This window comes from Conger conger, chromosome 19 (genome assembly GCF_963514075.1).
Source record: "Conger conger chromosome 19, fConCon1.1, whole genome shotgun sequence".
Lineage (NCBI taxonomy): Eukaryota > Metazoa > Chordata > Actinopteri > Anguilliformes > Congridae > Conger > Conger conger.
Genome location: NC_083778.1, coordinates 19,618,816 through 19,636,315, shown reverse-complemented (window position 1 = coordinate 19,636,315; position 17,500 = coordinate 19,618,816). Strand labels below are relative to the sequence as shown.

Below are 17,500 nucleotides of genomic sequence, written 5' to 3'. Positions count from 1 at the left end.
TCAACTTTATATTTCGAAACCCGAATTGAAGGACTATAAACACAGGCAACATGTCAGTGAGCCTTTTTCAAAGATTTACAGTGGTCTTGTAACAACGTTTTAACACAAGAATCTTACCTATTGTACCTCTAAGAACACACAAAAGGAAAAGGGTACAGTCTTCCAAAGCCTGCCGATCCCCTGCTTTTAGATTATATTACATCACATTACATTACATGTTCTTATCTTCAACGTCCTCTGAGTGACACAGCTGCCAGCTGCATTTGTAGTTTTGTCTGTTCTATGTAGTCTCTTCTGTAGTCCTGTGTAGGCTCTCCGACTATCGCACATGTTCTGTGTACTCCCTTCTATCGCGGTGACTAATGTGGTGTTGGCAGTTTTATCATCAGAATTATGCGTTCCTGAATTGTGACACTAATTCAACTACCATTCATTTCTTACACGAATTGCCGTGTGGGATCTGTAGCGGATCGACAGCGACATCTAGTGGATTTTATTATTTTGTTTAAGTGTCATTTATATTCGACTATAGAAGTTTCACAAATTACTTGAACTTGCCTATAAAGGTAAATCTTTGAATGGCCACTAAGTTCATTGAATGGCGTTATTATGGTATGTATTAAGCATCAGTAAAATTAGAGAAATCAAATGCATGCATTACAAGATCAACTTATATCAGTTTAAACATTTCCGTAATTTGTAGCCTAATTCGCCAAAATGTGCACGCCTTTGAGGGAATGAGAGCAGCGAACTTTGACAGGAATTCGATTCGTGTTCTTTGTCAAGGCTTTTCACCTGAGAATCCACGACCCGTCCAACAAAACCCGACTCCTCCTACAAAGCCACTACGTCACCCATCCTACCCCGCTGTGGGAAGCCTCCCTTTTTTCTGACGTCACGTCCAACTTCAATGAGCTCTCGTGCCGGAAGGAAAGATGGCGGATCATGAGGAGCCGTTATCTGATGAGGAGAAGGTAAGCTATGTATATTATTTTTGTCGATTGCAATGTACACAGGAAAAATTAATAATATATCTGTGAATGCACCGGTTTTCCCCGCATCTATCGAGCTTCTTCGAAAGGCTACGGCGCGCGATTAATAACGGCACAAAACGGCCGCTTGGCTCTGGTGCTCAAGTCTATTATTTTTAGATCAGCACTCTCTGCCCAACTTCCGTTCCTGTCTGCGATTCTCAGACGGGGATCCACTCCTTGTACGGTGCTATCGCAAAAATAGGAACCGCACAGCATACAGCATATAGTCTGGCGAATTTAGTCGGTCTAATGTTGGGGTTCTCTTTGCCTTGCGTTCGGGTTCACTGAACACCCGTACACTACACGGACAGGATGTGCATCATATTTGGCTTGCTAGCTAGCAGCGGGCTAATGCTGCACACGCCCTGAATTTGGCGTAGCCTCATTAGTCTGGCAGTTCCTTATTTGTTAACTGAAAAGATGCATGGAAAAAAAACAAAAAACGGGCAGAAATTACACGCCTGTGTGTTCATGCGTGGAGATGAGTAAAGGTGGCGTCTACCTTGTTTTGACACATGCATTGTTTGCCTCTTTGGCTAGTAAATCAAAGCATTAGCCCGAAGTAAAGCTATTTGGGAGCTAGCTAACTCAGGAGGACCGCCCCCCAACTTGACGTGGACTTGTTTGGGTGCCAGGGTAATTGGAAAGGACTAAAATAGCAACTGTAACAACTGTCTTCTACAGTGTCCTGCAATCGCAGGGAATGGCTCGGTAGTTGTTATTTAACCACACCTTGATGTCAGAGGCTTTTGTGACATTCTTGGCCGTCACACCTTCGGTGCGGCTTCCTGGTGTGTCACCGCAACACAACATTTATGTCAATATTTTAATTTCTACTTCACCAGTATGTGGGCTGCGTGCTGAGGTCGTGAAATATCTAAAAATAACGGACCTCCAAGCCTTCATGATCTATATGTGCCATTTAACCAGGTGCATTCTATTGCTCTGCATATAAGATTGAGAGCCATCAAACGAACTCAGACTGCAGTGTCAACATGTGTCTCTGGGCCTTTCGCAGCCAACAGTCCTATGATTGCATTTTGAGAAATGCGTTTTCAACTTTACAACCACATATGTATTATCAGGAAACGCAGTGGCCCTGTTGCTCGTAAATGGAAATCAGTCGACCCTGGACAACTGAGCTTGACTAATGCGTCGGTATTGGAATTTCCATCGGTTCTAATTAGTTTCGGGTGAGCGCAATGATGAACGGTGCAAAAGACACGGCCCCGTTAATGGCGCGAAAACACCCAACGGATTTTCTCCCGCCCAGTTCAGAATGTGTGGCAGTGGATTCAGAACACCACGAGCGACATTTCATTTGGTGAAATTCCCAGTGGGGACTCCTTTAGTCTGTTCTCCCGGTTAAGCTTCTTGCGAGCGTCAAGGTTTTGTGCTTCCTAAATCCGTGTCCCAACATTTCTGTGCCAAAGATGGTGAACTGAACTTCAGATGGTGTCAAAATCCAGTCCTGGAGGGCCGCAGTGTATGCTGGTTTTTGGTGTGTTTCAGCACGAGGGATACATTTCAAAGTCTAAAGAGTCCACACACCTTGTTCTCAGGGCCTTAATTGGCTGCTGATTGAAAGGAAACCACAAACACCTGCATTTACACCCCTGGTCTAAATGCCGAGATCAGCAGTTCAGCACCGGTAGACAGACTCAATCACAGATACGCGTGTTATCGTGTGCGTGTCACCATTAGGAAGTAATATTTCAGTTAACTTCAGCTTCTAGGCAGACTCTCGCCTTATAGTTATACATGAACCACTGATGGACTGAAATTGAGGGTTTATGATGTGTCCGAAGGGCTCTGAATAGCGCAGGGTGTAGAAAGCGTTCGCGCGATCGAGCCCGATCGTTACGGAGCTGAGGGGCGGTGACCGTTTCCTGAGCCGACGTGTTATTAAATTAAAATGTGTCACCGGACGACCGCTGCGGACTGGCCTCTCGCGCAGAGAGAGCAGGGAGTGAATTATCGGGCTGTGAGCGGAGCTGTTCATCAGCTCCCCCCCCCTGGAGAGCTCGCTGTGGTGCTCCCTGAATGTCAGGCCCATAAAAGTGGGTCAGTGTGGTTTGTGCTGCCTGCGGTCCCAGGACAGTGATGGATGTCTCTGCCCGCCCCGGGAGAGTGCTCGTCCTCTGTGGCCTTCAGAGCGGGCCGATAAGGGAGCGCCCGTGCGCCTCCTCCTCCGAACATTGGGCTGGGAAGGTGGAATTAAGTGGACGGGCTTTGAAGCTTGTTGTTTTCTTGAGTCAGACACCTTGCGTGAACTCTGGTCGAACGTTTAGAGATGTGGGATGGACCGAGGCGTAGGTCGAGCTGATTGGGTCCCAGTGCTGTCAATCACGTTAGCCTGCATTGAACTTCTCACGCCCATTTTTGGATTTGTACATGTGACACGCACGCACACACATGCACACACACACACACACACACACACTGAAGTGTCCAAACGAAGTGAACGCAGGCTAAACGGAGTAGCGTTCGGATCTCTCGATGTCTGCGAGAACAGAGGCCATCGGCACAGAACTGGGACCTGCAGCCTGAGAGACCTCGGTCTGCTCCCTGTGACAGGAAGAGCTGAGCCTGGTCATGACCCCTCCGGACCCCCCCCCCCCCCCCCCCCCCACACACACTCCTGCTGAACCTGGAATATCTACACCAGCCTCTGTTCAGGGCACATTCCTCCACTGTGGACTTTCCACACCTTGCCAACAGTGGCAATAAAAAAAACTATCATGTAGCCTCGTATGTCGGTACAGTAGCTGTGTCGCGATGCGGAAGACGCGCTATCCTGAAAACTTTCCCCTTCGCAGGCGAGTTCTGCGACATGGTCCTATTTAAAGAACTGGGGGCCGCTGACTTGTCCATGTTGTTCCATATGCACATTTTCATGCCCAAACATGGTCATGAGGTTTCAGAACACTGCTGCGAGTTTCTCAGGAAGCCACAAACAGGAAGCGCTTGCCAGTTGCGCAGTATCGTGTGTAGGGCAGAACTTTTAATTGAGGCTTTGGCAACCCCCCCGGCGGCCAGAAGTGCTGTGAACTTTTGCCCGCCCCGCCTGCCGGCTCTTCTGCTGCGAGGAGGCACCCGGGAGACACCACCTGTCTGTAGACACCTGGTTATGAGGTTCAGCCAGGCCCGGCTCCCCGCAGGAAGAGCCTGAACAGCTCTGTAACCGGGCCGCAGGGTGAGTCTCTGTCTGCCTGGCCGGCCTGAGGGGACCGGCTTCTCCCACCGCAGAGCCACTCACTTCCCGTTTGGGGCTCGGAATGACCGCGTCGTTCTCCGGAAAAGGTCACCGGGGCTCAGAGAAGGAAAGCCCCAGGAAGGTTTCTCGTTGGCCGCAGTTCTGCGCAGCCGGGAGGGAACTGTGGGTAATTTCGGGTTGACTCAGTGAGAAGTGGCCTCGGCTCACTTCCTCCAGGGAACGTCCACGTGTGTAATTTGGATATTGTATGTCTGTAAACTGGACAGACCGAGAGCAGCTGGCTAGCTGAGTGAATAAGAATGTGTCATGATATTATATACTACAAGGGCACTAAGTACCGAGCATACATCCAGCCAAAACGCCTCCTGTGTGTCCAAAGGTCGGCTCTCGAGCTTCCTTTGAGGGGAATGGGTGAACCTGCGCTGTGATTACATCGTTCCGTCCTGTAAATCTGGAACGGAAAGGCCGACGGGCTGCTTCCCTGTTCAGTTCACCCCGCCTTTGACACGTTTTCCTCTCTGGTTTCAGGTGCGCATCGCAGCGAACTTCATCATCCACTCTCCTCCCGGGGAATTCAACGAAGTTTTCAACGGTGAGTCCCTCCTCCTCCTCCTCCTCTCTATCGCGCATGTAGCCACATCTCTGGGGGTTTCTGCGAGATTACAGGGCTGAGAGCAGCTCTGGGCCTCCAATCCCAAATCCAGCCCTGGTTTTCTTTTCTCCTGGGCAATTAGTGCTTACTGATTGGCCAGACCGTCTTCACACCTGACTCTCGGGTAAAGGGAGGGTGGAAGGACCGGCAGTTCTCAGACCTTACGGACTGCGAGTTTCTGATCCTTGACTGAGAGGGTCAGCGGAGTGGGGGTCACAGGTCGACCCTACGTGGAAGCGGTGGGGACTCGAGAGCGTGCTGCTTTGGACGGAACCTTCTGGGTTCTGTTGGTCTGTCCCGGTGTATCCTCACTCACTCAGTGTGAGCGCGTGCAGTCTCCTCCTGTACTTTTTTGTGTATCAGTATTTTTAGTTTGGCTAGGTAAGCAGTGTTTGGCTAGTTAAGGGGTTTGGTCATACTTTTGTGTTTTGTTTGTTTGTTTGTTTAAAAAATAAAAAATAAAAATTCAAATAGGCCTTTGTTGTACAGGTAGCAGTTGAAATTGTACTTCCCTCCAGGGTCTTTCAGCGCACTTATCCCTGGTTATGGGTATGCACTTTGTTGTACGTCGCTCTGGATAAGAGCGTCTGCCAAATGCCTTTAATGTCATGTAATGTAATAACAAGTCACCTGTCACTCAGAGCGCAAAAACTCACCTGCCTTCACTCTCTGACGACTCTTTATGGGAGGAGCTCCTCAGGAAAGGAAAAGGGAGGGACCTGTTTTTGTTTTTGTCAAACAGCATATTTTCTTGGGGAAGATTCGTCACTCTCTCTTATTTTCACAGCAGAGAGATTGAGTACCAAGGGACACGGCCACGGAGTACTAGAGTATGACTGTGTGCACAAAGAGATGATATTCAGAGATATCATGCTACGGCATCTGAGCTTGGCCTGTTTGTGATCTTTTAGAAGTGTGTGGAACAGTTTGTTCTGAGTAACAACGCAAGCACAGCCCAATGCAACAACTTTGACAATCAAGCGGTCAGATCTGGGCAGACTAAACTGATGAATTATCGCATGGCTTAACCCTGAGAGAACACAAATGTCTGATGAGAATGTTCTGAACTGAACATTCTAATGCTGATAAAAGCAGTGGAGTTCCAGAACATTGACTTCGTTGAATTAATTCCAGAAGGCCTTCTCTTCAGAGGGTCACTCAGCGTTGTGGCCCTTCCTCCTCGTGTAGTTCATATGGGGGTTCAGCCCCTGCAAGCCTCCAGGCAGTCAGTGTTTACTCCTCTCCTCTCCTCTCCGTGTTTCAGACGTACGATTGCTCCTCAACAATGACAATCTCCTCAGGGAAGGTGCAGCGCAGTAAGTCTCCTCGTCTCCTGTGTGTCTGTGTGTTTTCCCACGTCTCCCGTGTGTTTTCCCACGTCTCCTGTGTGTTTTCCCACATTGTCTGTGTGTTTTCCCACATTGTCTGTGTGTTTTCCCACGTCTCCTGTGTGTTTTCCCACATTGTCTGTGTGTTTTCCCACATCTCCTGTGTGTTTTCCCACATCTCCTGTGTGTTTTCCCACATTGTCTGAGTGTTTTCCCACGTCTCCTGTGTGTTTTCCCACGTCTCCTGTGTCCCCGTTAGACTGTAGTTCATCATGCTGGGCTTTTCTCTCTGCTGCTGTCCTCTGCTCCTTTGGTCTGAACGGATGAAACATCTCCGACTTCTTTATTTCTATTTTTTAGAAACTAACCGCCTTCTTTTTCCTGTCCGTTCCAGTGCGTTTGCGCAGTACAACCTGGAGCAGTTCACTCCAGTCAAAGTCGAGGGGTACGAAGAGCTGGTAAGAAGCCCGGTGAACTAATTACACGGCATTTAGCATGTAATTAATGCTCTGACATTTAGCTGAAGGTGAAAATATTCCGTTTACCTGATTGCAGTTCTGTTGAGGGATTTGATGGACTAATTAGCATAAACAAAATGAAATCATTAAACATATATGAAGGGAGAGAATCAGGAACCTGGATGATGCACCGTGTCGGGGTCTGCATATGCAGAAATAATTATGTTGAATCGATATTGAATTATTGGTGGAAGACTTTGGTTGAGGTTCTCCCTGGGCGTTCCCCCGCCCCGCCCCCGCTCCCGCCCCCTCAGGCCCTGATTACGGAGCACGGGGACCTGGGGAACGGCCGGGTCCTGGACCCCCGGAACAAGATCTCCTTCAAGTTCGACCATCTGCGCAAGGAGGCGAGCGAGGTGCGGCAGGAGTCCGAGGGCCCCCTGGAGGGCTGGCGGAGCACGGTGGACGGAGCGGTGCGGGCCTACATCAAGGAGCACTACCCCACCGGCGTCTGCACCGTAAGGGCAATACCGCACACGACCCCACCGCCGTCTGTACCGTAAGGGCAATACCGCACACTACCCCACCGGCGTCTGCACCGTAAGGGCAATACCTCACACTACCCCACCGGCGTCTGCACCGTAAGGGCAATACCGCACACTACCCCACCGGCGTCTGCACCGTAAGGGCAATACCTCACACTACCCCACCGGCGTCTGCACCGTAAGGGCAATACCTCACACTACCCCAACGGTGTGTGCACTGTAAGGACAATACTTCACACTGCCCCCTGTTGGTCAATTTACGAATTGTCTCTTTGTGTTGGGAATGATCTTCTTCTTTTGTTTTTTTATTAGACTTATGGGAAAACTATTGACGGACATCAAACCATCATTGTGTGCATTGAGTGTCATCAGTTTCAACCAAAAAACTTCTGGTAAGTTATTTTCTTTCCTTTGGTTTTTCAAGCTTAGCTGACACACCTGGCACCTCCACCCCCTGCCCTTGAACACAGACACCTCTCTCAGTATCTCCCCATCGTCTGAACGTGATGAACGAGGAATGTCTCCATTGATTTTCCTTTTTTTCCCCCTACATAGGAACGGACGCTGGAGGTCGGAATGGAAGTTCACCATCTCCCCATCTTCCACTCAGGTGGCTGGAATAATGAAAATCCAGGTATGGAGAAACCTGTGCTTACCTGTGCAATAGACTGTTTTAGTCCTCCCATTACCCACAGTGCCCTTGAGCACATTTAGCCGAATGCCTTCAGCTCAGTGCATGTTACTCAAAAATATAAGAGAAGAAGAAGAACCCTCTATGGTGAGAGGCAGATTTAAGCCCTGGCCTTTATCTGCGAATTGAGTCGTCACAATAAAAGCGCGGCGTTTCTGTTGTAGGTTCATTACTATGAAGATGGCAACGTTCAGCTGGTGAGCCACAAGGAAGTCCAGGAGTCCATGACCCTCTCTGTGAGTCCACGACGGTGACCCCCTGACCTCTAACCCCCTAACCTGCATTTCCACCGCCCAAAAACAGTGGTGACATCATCACATCCACCCCATGCCTTGCTCTCATTAGATCCGATAGTGAGCAGATATCACTGCAGGTGAGCAGGTGTCACTGATCATGTGACCGTCTCTGTTTCCTGTTTTTAGAATGAAGAACAAACTGCGAAGGAATTCATAAAACTCATCGAGGCAGCAGAGAACGACTACCAGGTACTTCTACATTTCTTTTTGAACACCAGAGAATTTGTATTTTTCCGAGTGTGAGGTCATACTTATCGTTGCTGCTATGTTTGATTTTGTGGACAATTCATGCTTATGAACATGCTTTATGTTAGACCCGACCGCAGTGTCCTTTCCCCATAACATTAGCCTTTCCTTCGCCCAATCTTAAGCAATCTTTCTCGGGGAGTTTTCCCGGGTGACGTTTCATCGCAGATCCCCGCGTGCGGTGGCGTCTCCGTGCGCTGAATGACAAAAGCTCTCCCCTCCCTCCTCAGACGGCGATAAACGAGAACTACCAGGCCATGTCCGACAGCACCTTCAAAGCCCTGCGTCGCCAGCTGCCCGTCACGCGCACCAAGATCGACTGGAACAAGATCCTCAGCTACAAGATCGCCAAGGAGATGCAGAACGCTTAACGAGCTCCGCCGCACTACCGGGTTAATCTCGTGTCGTCCTTCTAAACAAAAAAAAAAAAAAAAAAAAAAAACAGAACAACTTAAAATTAAACGTTTCCGTCTCACAAACGCATACGATGATCCACTTGCAGATGCCTACTTTTATTCAGAGTTTTATACAGATGTCAATTAAAAAAAACCTCTCTCTGACCGTGTTACTGGAATATGAATCGCTAAAGAACAATGGCCTTTTGCAGCAGCTTTTTTTTGTGTTGGGGGTAGTGCAGGGTTGTACAGTATTTTCTTCAGGAAACAGTCGTTCTTGTGGAGGTGAGACCGCACCATTTGAACTGATCGCAAGAAATCAAACCCCATTAATACATTTGGGGGGATGGGGCGGTGTTTTGCTGACACCCTCTTTTAATGTAGTGTAGAATTAACTAATTAAATTAAAATTAAACCGAGGAATCTTCCATGGCCGTCTTCAGATGTGGAATACGGTGGGTTGCTCACACGTCTGTCATCCTTTTGCACGAGCAGTCATTCTCGCCCACTTATTAATATTGCCCTCGCTGTTTCCGCCTTTTTGTGTCGTACAACCAAAAGCCTAACCGCATACGCGGCGCCTCTGCTCATGGAGAATAACAGGTAATCACTGTGACTTGGGGCTCCGTTCGCTGAGCCGGTCCTGAGGAAAAACTCGTAAAATCGGGAACCGCGTAATTAACAAAACTTTTAATTGCCCTAATCGCGGAGCTTTGACTCGCGTGTACATGTTGAAAGACTTAACATTTGTATGACCTGCCCCAAGTTCTTATTTTTATTAAAACAAGACATGTACTGTATTATAACATATAATAAGGCACATTGTAATATATACCTGTATTAAAAAAAAATCTTGTCTGTCAGTTTGGTGATTTATTTCCTTTTGGAATGAACTGTGATGCATTAAATGACAGATTTTCTATTTAAGTGAGTAGTTAACATCTCTAGTCATACTTCTTCTTTGGTGATGGTGGGGGGTAGTAAGAGGTTTGGCATTTGGTATTCACATGTATCATATATACTCATTGACCACATTATTAGATAGACCTTTCTTGTACTCTCTAGTACTCGACTCCCAGAAAAGCCTGAATTCATTGTGGCATGGATTCGACAAGGGGCTTCGACAATTCGACCTTCGAGATTCTGGTCCATGTTGGCACAATAGTATCGTATCGTAATATTCGTGCTGCAAATCTCCCATTCCACCACATCCGAAAGGTGCTCTACTACACTGACATCTGGTGACTGGAGGCCTTGCAGTCCACTGGACTCATTGCCATGTTTGTGGAACCCGCTTCAGAGGATGTGTGTTCTGTGGCCTGTAGACTGGTCAGCAGCAATACTCTGGTAGGCTGTGTCATTTGAACAATCTTCAATTTGTATGAAGACGCCTAATGTTTGAAAACAACATTTCCAACACTACTAGACCGTTGACACAATGCAGGATGGACTCACGTTCACACCGAATTCTGAACCAACCATCTACATGTCATAGCAGAAATTGAAAGATTTGTTGGATGTTTTTCCAATCTTGAGCTGTGCAGTTTGGGTGAGTCTGAGCCCTCTGTAGCCTCAGTTTTCTGTTCTGAGCTGACAAGAGTGGAACCCAGTGTGGTCTTCTGCTGGGGCCTATATCCGCTCCAAGGTTCAACGAGCTGTGTGTTCACTGATGCTCTACTGAATACCACTGTTGCAACGTGTGGTTATATGAGTTACTGACACCTTCCTGTCACCTTTACACACCATTCTCTGTGAACACAAAAGACTGGTGTTCATAAGACACTCAGGAGATCTTCAGTTTCTGAGAAACTCAAACCACCCTGTCTGATTGTCAAAGTCACTTGTATTTCAATTTTTCCCCATTAAGATGTTTGGTCTGACTAATAAGTAAATCTCTTGACTATGTCTACATGCTTTTATGCATTGAGTTGCTGCCACATGATTGGCTGAATAGATACTTGCATTAATGAGCTGGGGCCTGATTTATAAACGTTGCATAGGCACAAAAGAATGCGTACGCCACTTTCTAAGCAAACTTTGGCATTTATAAAAAACAAACTTGACGGGAAAATGTGCGGTCCTCCACGGAAACTCTGACCCATGCGTACGCACATTAACTGGAGAAATGAGAAACTGTGCCTTTAATGCTCGTGACGTAAGACCAGGAAAACGGGAAGTGAAACAGGATTTTAAAAGGTATAAAGATTTGCCGGGAGTTGTGGCTGGGTATGGCTGCTGTAAGGACGTGCTTCGTCCCTGTTATACTTATTAAAGTGTTGTGTTGTTGAATCTCGCTATACGGGTTCTCTCCCTTCCTAAGTGCAACACAACATTTGGCGACGAGAGAAGTCGAAAATGATATACAACAGATACCACTGTGTAAAATAAATCGAAATTGATTGTTGTTGATTGTACTCTTAAAGGGTTCTGATTTTCTGCATGTTTACACTAGGACTCGGAACTATACTGTCCTCTCAGGTCCTATTTGCACTTGTTCTTGTGTTTAATTTGCACTTTGTTGTACGTCGCTCTGGAAAAGAGCGTCTGCTAAATGCCATGTAATGTAATGTAATGTAATGTAATGAAATATTACCTCTCACGTATCATATACGAAGAGTTAATTTGCAAAAACGGATAAAAGCCTCTCTTACAACGAATAAACAAACAGCTGTTTGATTGATGCTCCCTGGAGTGCCCAAAACATATGATTTAGGATGATAAATATAAACGGAGATGTTGTTGTAAAATAATCCCTCAAATATGAAGACGAATTGTTAAACAATACTTCATGTTATTAAATGTATTCTCATAAATAACAGTCGGACAAATTGCGCTGCACTGATGCCGTTTACAATGTCAGTCAGTCGGGCAGATACGAGCATAGTTTCATCTATTGTTATCATATTCATATATTATGTGTTTATTGTTATACATTTTTGTTCGTTTTATCTCTTAATTTTGTAACTGTGTTTTCAATGGTGCTAGACAAATAACGTGTATTATTATTATTATTATTATTATCATCGTCATCATCACATTCGTTGTGCAGAACTGTTCGTCATTTACAATCAATCAGGATAATTCCCACACCTGTAGCTTTTCAGAGGCAATCAAATGGCTGAAATCTCTTTTCTTGGCTTTCTTTTCAGCGTTTGCCATTGTCGTCTTCGTGAAATGCATATTCATTAGGGGTGTTTCACTGCCTATTTATAGGCAACTGTGGGCGGGACATGAAGCTGGCAAAGTTGCGCCACATTTAGAGTTGATTGTGATTTATAAAGGAAAACTGGCGTGGGACGTGCGTATGCACTGTTTTATAAATCAGAATATGTTTTTGCGTACGCACGTCCTAGGTTTCATGCTTACGCAACCTTTTGACGTGAATCCTAAGCACAGTTTTATAAATGAGGCCCCTGGTGTACAAGTCTACCTAATAAAGTGCTCACTGAGCGTACACGCACAGGCGGGCATTATATTTTTATTTAGCGAAGGTTGCTGAAATTTGCTCTAAATCAAGTGGAGGACCATTGATTGCACTGAGTGTAAATGCGCCTATCTGTACAGTGTACGATCCCAGGATATACCGAACGCTAGGGGCAGTAGTGAGCACGAACATGGCTGAAAACGGATCAGGCTTCGGAGCGTAACTAAAGTTGCGCATTGTGTGTCCTTAGGCAGAACGTTACTTCGAGACTGTAGTTTTTGTTATGATATTGATGCTGTACCTTCTACGAGTGGCGTTCGAAGTAAACAATAATCTTACGACAGGTAAGACCTGCAAACAAAATGCGTCGGGGTTTTTTTTTTTGCAGCCTAAAAGTTTGTTGGCTAGCCACTTAGACACGTCTGCATTTCGTGCCTCTCTTGCTAGAGCTTTCTAGCTTGGTTTTTTGGAAGCACTGTCTTGACATAGCGAGTGTCGTGGCCAGCTAGCGAATTCAATAAATCATGTGGGCTATCGTCAAGATTTATTGACTTGCTAATGACCGTCAAATGCATTTTTCTGTAAGCGACTGTGTTCATTTTGGTGAGAATGTATGTACTTCAAAGTGTTTACATTAATTGTGGTTAACAGTTGGAAGGAACATCTGGGTCATAAAGTCTGGAGTTTTGGCGAGCTAATTTTACTTTGTTGTCAAAATAGGTGATATCACCTTGATCGCTTTCCGTCATAAAATGTCCAATAGCTATCCTGTTGTTAATTTTCCATTTGTTAAAATAGGTTAGCAAAGTAACTGGCGTTAGCTATGGCTAGTTGGTCTCCTCTGTTCTATGGCAAGCCACATTGTAACGTCACCAAAAGTGACTTTGATCCTGTTTAGTACCACTAGTAACACTAAACAGGATTTATTTTACGTGAGTGAAATAAAATAGATAGCTTGTAAATTACGAAATGGAGGAAACCTTGGCCATGTGGTTTAACGTTACGTGATTGTCATTGTGTTTTATCTAGCTAGCGCTAAGTTGTGACATCATCTCTAACTTCTCGCTTGACATGTAAATGAGTCCTATATCGTAGCTGGCTAGACGAAAGAGAATTGAGCGATAAACGAAAGATTGCTAATGGGTTGGCGCTATATTCCTCGAACTTGTATCGGATCTAATCCCAATCTTTGAAGAGTGAAAAACTTTGACAAAAAATGTTGTTAATTTAACACAGTGGTAACCAGTGTCCCTGTAGTAACACCGTGGTGACCAGTGTCTCTATAGTATCACAGTGGTGACCAGTGTCCCTGTAGTAACACAGTGGTGAACAGTGTCTCTATAGTAACACAAGGGGTGACCAGTGTCCCTGTAGTAACACAGTGGTGAACAGTGTCCCTGTAGTAACACAGTGGTGAACAGTGTCTCTATAGTAACACAGTGGTGAACAGTGTCCCTGTAGTAACACAGTGGTGAACAGTGTCCCTGTAGTAACACAGTGGTGAACAGTGTCCCTGTAGTAACACAGTGGTGAACAGTGTCCCTGTAGTAACACAGTGGTCAACCGTGTCCCTGTAGTAACACAGTGGTCAACAGTGTCCCTGTAGTAACAGTGGTGATCAGTGTCCCTGCAGTAACACAGTGGTGAACAGTGTCCCTGTAGTAACACAGTGGTGAGCAGTGTCTCTACAGTATCACAGTGGTGACCAGGGTCCCTGTAGTAACACAGTGGTGAACAGTGTCTCTACAGTAACACAGTGGTGACCAGTGTCCCTGTAGTAACAAAGTGGTGAACAGTGTCTCTATAGTAACACAGTGGTGAACAGTGTCTCTACAGTAACACAGTGGTGACCAGTGTCCCTGTAGTAACACAGTGGTGAACAGTGTCTCTATAGTAACACAATGGTGAACAGTGTCTCTATAGTAACACAGTGGTGAACAGTGTCTCTACAGTAACACAGTGGTGAACAGTGTCCCTGTAGTAACACAGTGGTGACCAATGTCCCTGTAGTAACACAGTGGTGACCAGTGTCCCTGTAGTAACACAGTGGTGACCAGTGTCCCTGTAGTAACACAGTAGTGAACAGTGTCCCTGTAGTAACACAGTGGTGAGCAGTGTCTCTACAGTATCACAGTGGTGACCAGGGTCCCTGTAGTAACACAGTGGTGACCAGTGTCCCTGTAGTAACACAGTGGTGACCAGTGTCCCTGTAGTAACACAGTAGTGAACAGTGTCCCTGTAGTAACACAGTGGTGAACAGTGTCCCTGTAGTAACACAGTGGTGAACAGTGTCCCTGTAGTAACACAGTGGTGAACAGTGTCCCTGTAGTAACACAGTGGTGAACAGTGTCCCTGTAGTAACACAGTGGTCAACCGTGTCCCTGTAGTAACACAGTGGTCAACAGTGTCCCTGTAGTAACAGTGGTGATCAGTGTCCCTGCAGTAACACAGTGGTGAACAGTGTCCCTGTAGTAACACAGTGGTGAGCAGTGTCTCTACAGTATCACAGTGGTGACCAGGGTCCCTGTAGTAACACAGTGGTGAACAGTGTCTCTACAGTAACACAGTGGTGACCAGTGTCCCTGTAGTAACAAAGTGGTGAACAGTGTCTCTATAGTAACACAGTGGTGAACAGTGTCTCTACAGTAACACAGTGGTGACCAGTGTCCCTGTAGTAACACAGTGGTGAACAGTGTCTCTATAGTAACACAATGGTGAACAGTGTCTCTATAGTAACACAGTGGTGAACAGTGTCTCTACAGTAACACAGTGGTGAACAGTGTCCCTGTAGTAACACAGTGGTGACCAATGTCCCTGTAGTAACACAGTGGTGACCAGTGTCCCTGTAGTAACACAGTGGTGACCAGTGTCCCTGTAGTAACACAGTGGTGACCAGTGTCCCTGTAGTAACACAGTAGTGAACAGTGTCCCTGTAGTAACACAGTGGTGAGCAGTGTCTCTACAGTATCACAGTGGTGACCAGGGTCCCTGTAGTAACACAGTGGTGACCAGTGTCCCTGTAGTAACACAGTGGTGACCAGTGTCCCTGTAGTAACACAGTAGTGAACAGTGTCCCTGTAGTAACACAGTGGTGAACAGTGTCCCTGTAGTAACACAGTGGTGAACAGTGTCCCTGTAGTAACACAGTGGTGAACAGTGTCCCTGTAGTAACACAGTGGTGAACAGTGTCCCTACAGTAACACAGTGGTGAACAGTGTCTCTACAGTAACACAGTGGTGAACAGTGTCTCTACAGTAACACAGTGGTGACCAGGGTCCCTGTAGTAACACAGTGGTGAGCAGTGTCCCTGTAGTAAAACAGTGGTGAGCAGTGTCCCTGTAGTAAAACAGTGGTGAGCAGTGTCCCTGTAGTAAAACAGTGGTGAACAGTGTCCCTGCAGTAACACAGTGGTGACCAGTGTCCCTGTAGTAACACAGTGGTGACCAGTGTCCCTGTAGTAACACAGTGGTGACCAGTGTCCTTGTAGTAACACAGTGGTGACCAGTGTCCCTGTAGTAACACAGTGGTGAGCAGTGTCCCTGTAGTAACACAGTGGTGAACAGTGTCCCTGTAGTAACACAGTGGTGAACAGTGTCCCTGTAGTAACACAGTGGTGATCAGTGTCCCTGTAGTAACACAGTGGTGAGCAGTGTCCCTGTAGTAACACAGTGGTGACCTGTGTCCCTGTAGTAACACAGTGGTGACCAGTGTCCCTGTAGTAACACAGGGGTGACACTCATTGGCTGTCACGTTTCTCGTGTGACTGGACCGCTGTGCTCGTAGACCTCACTGCTGAACTGTTGAACCGATGGCCGTTGAGATAATTCGGCAGCTTCTGCATTTCAGGACTGAGTCACCGGCCATGGTGCGTCTGGCTGTTTGAGATTTGAGGAAGTTTTCAGCACGTCGCTTGGCCGCTTGCACTGTGCAACAGTTCGGGGGTTTTACTGTTCCATGAACCATGACCCCAGCAACGCGCAGGTGGGCCAGTGTGCAAGACTGTGCCGCTGGGTCTTCGCCTCAAAAGCCCCGGGCCCCGCTGATCTCAGACCTGCCCCAAAATGACCCGCATTCAGCCATCCGCTTTCTGCGACCCAGGATCATTCCGGATGAGTTTCAAAAAGTCTAGACGAGATCACTGGGATCCTGAGAGAAAATGTAAATGTAAATGTAAATTACATTACATTACATTTGGCTGACACCTTTATCTAAAGTGACTTACAGTTGATTAGACTAAGCGGGAGACAATCCTCCCCTGCAGGGTTAAGGGCCAGGTTCAAGGACCCAAACGGCTGTGCGGATCTTATTTTGGCTACACTGAGGATCGAACCACTGACCTTGCGGGTCCCAGTCTTGTACCTTAACCACTACGCTACAGGCCACCCTGTCTATTCCATGGAGCATAATCTCATGAGGAACCTTTAAAAGAAGCGTTGCTGGTTTATCTGGACCAGGGGCTGTATTCCTGCGGGTTTATGTGTCGACTTCAGACAGCAGCTGTCTCGCACCTGGAACACCTGGAGAGGGGGGACTTCCTGTCCAGGCAGTGCCGTGATTGGTGCAGTCGAAGGTGGGGGGCGGAGCTCTGAAGAGGCCTGCAGAAGATCTGCCCGGGCTTGTCTGTGGAGCAGAACAGGCTGTGTGTGTGTGTGTGTGAGTGAGTAAGAGTGTGAGAGAGGGAGAGAGAACTTTACTGTGCTGTTCCTCTCTTGAGCTCCCTCCCGACCAGAAAGCGAAAGATTGCCATACCATTTTTTGGTATCAGCTTGTTGGGAGCAGTTGGAGGTGAGGTGTCTTGCTCAGGGACAGTTTGACAGTTTGTGGGGGGGACCCAGGGTGGGGGATTTTAATCCAGAACCATTGCGTATTTGACCCAGGTCTGTTCTTTACTCGTGCCCCTCTCCCCTCAGGGAGTTCCCCTCACCTCCCTGCCCTCCAGCCTCCCAGGACAGAGACAGAGCCCCTCTGTCCCAGTGCTGATGGAGGCCAGGCCAGTGTGCTTTCAGACCTAAAACTAGAGAAGAAGAAAGGGTTGTGGTTAAAATGCTGTTGTGGTCGAGCTGCCTTGTGTGTGTGTGATCGTTCTAGGTGAGAAGGAACTCAGAGTGGTGCGTGTGTGTGTGTGTGTAGGGGAACTCCTTGTGACGCACCTGAAACCCACATGTGTTGTTTCATGACACTCAAAGAGGCCTTTGAAGCTTGAAGAGGTGTTTT

General features: G+C 47.0%; 2 protein-coding genes across 8 annotated transcripts in view; both read left to right on the top strand.

Annotated features, from left to right (window-relative positions):
* The first annotated feature begins 862 nt into the window (after nt 1-862).
* Nucleotides 863-9,725, top strand: LOC133119151 (F-actin-capping protein subunit alpha-2-like). The gene is made up of 10 exons (XM_061229597.1): nt 863-974; nt 4,780-4,843; nt 6,168-6,219; nt 6,626-6,689; nt 7,004-7,207; nt 7,547-7,626; nt 7,790-7,868; nt 8,090-8,161; nt 8,348-8,410; nt 8,698-9,725. The coding sequence occupies exons 1-10, from the start codon at nt 936-938 to the stop codon at nt 8,836-8,838; spliced, it is 858 nt and encodes a 285-aa protein (XP_061085581.1). The 5' UTR covers nt 863-935; the 3' UTR covers nt 8,839-9,725.
* Nucleotides 9,726-12,447: 2,722 nt separating this feature from the next.
* LOC133118881 (suppressor of tumorigenicity 7 protein homolog) overlaps nt 12,448-17,500 on the top strand; it is a 25,704-nt gene continuing 20,651 nt past the window's right edge. For all 7 annotated transcript variants that reach the window (XM_061229143.1, XM_061229141.1, XM_061229142.1 and 4 more), the window contains exon 1: nt 12,448-12,630. Coding sequence is in view for 5 of the 7 variants with exons in the window: in XM_061229141.1 (XP_061085125.1) it covers nt 12,570-12,630 (61 nt within the window). In the remaining 2 variants the exon portion in view is untranslated. The remainder of the gene's footprint in view (nt 12,631-17,500) is intronic.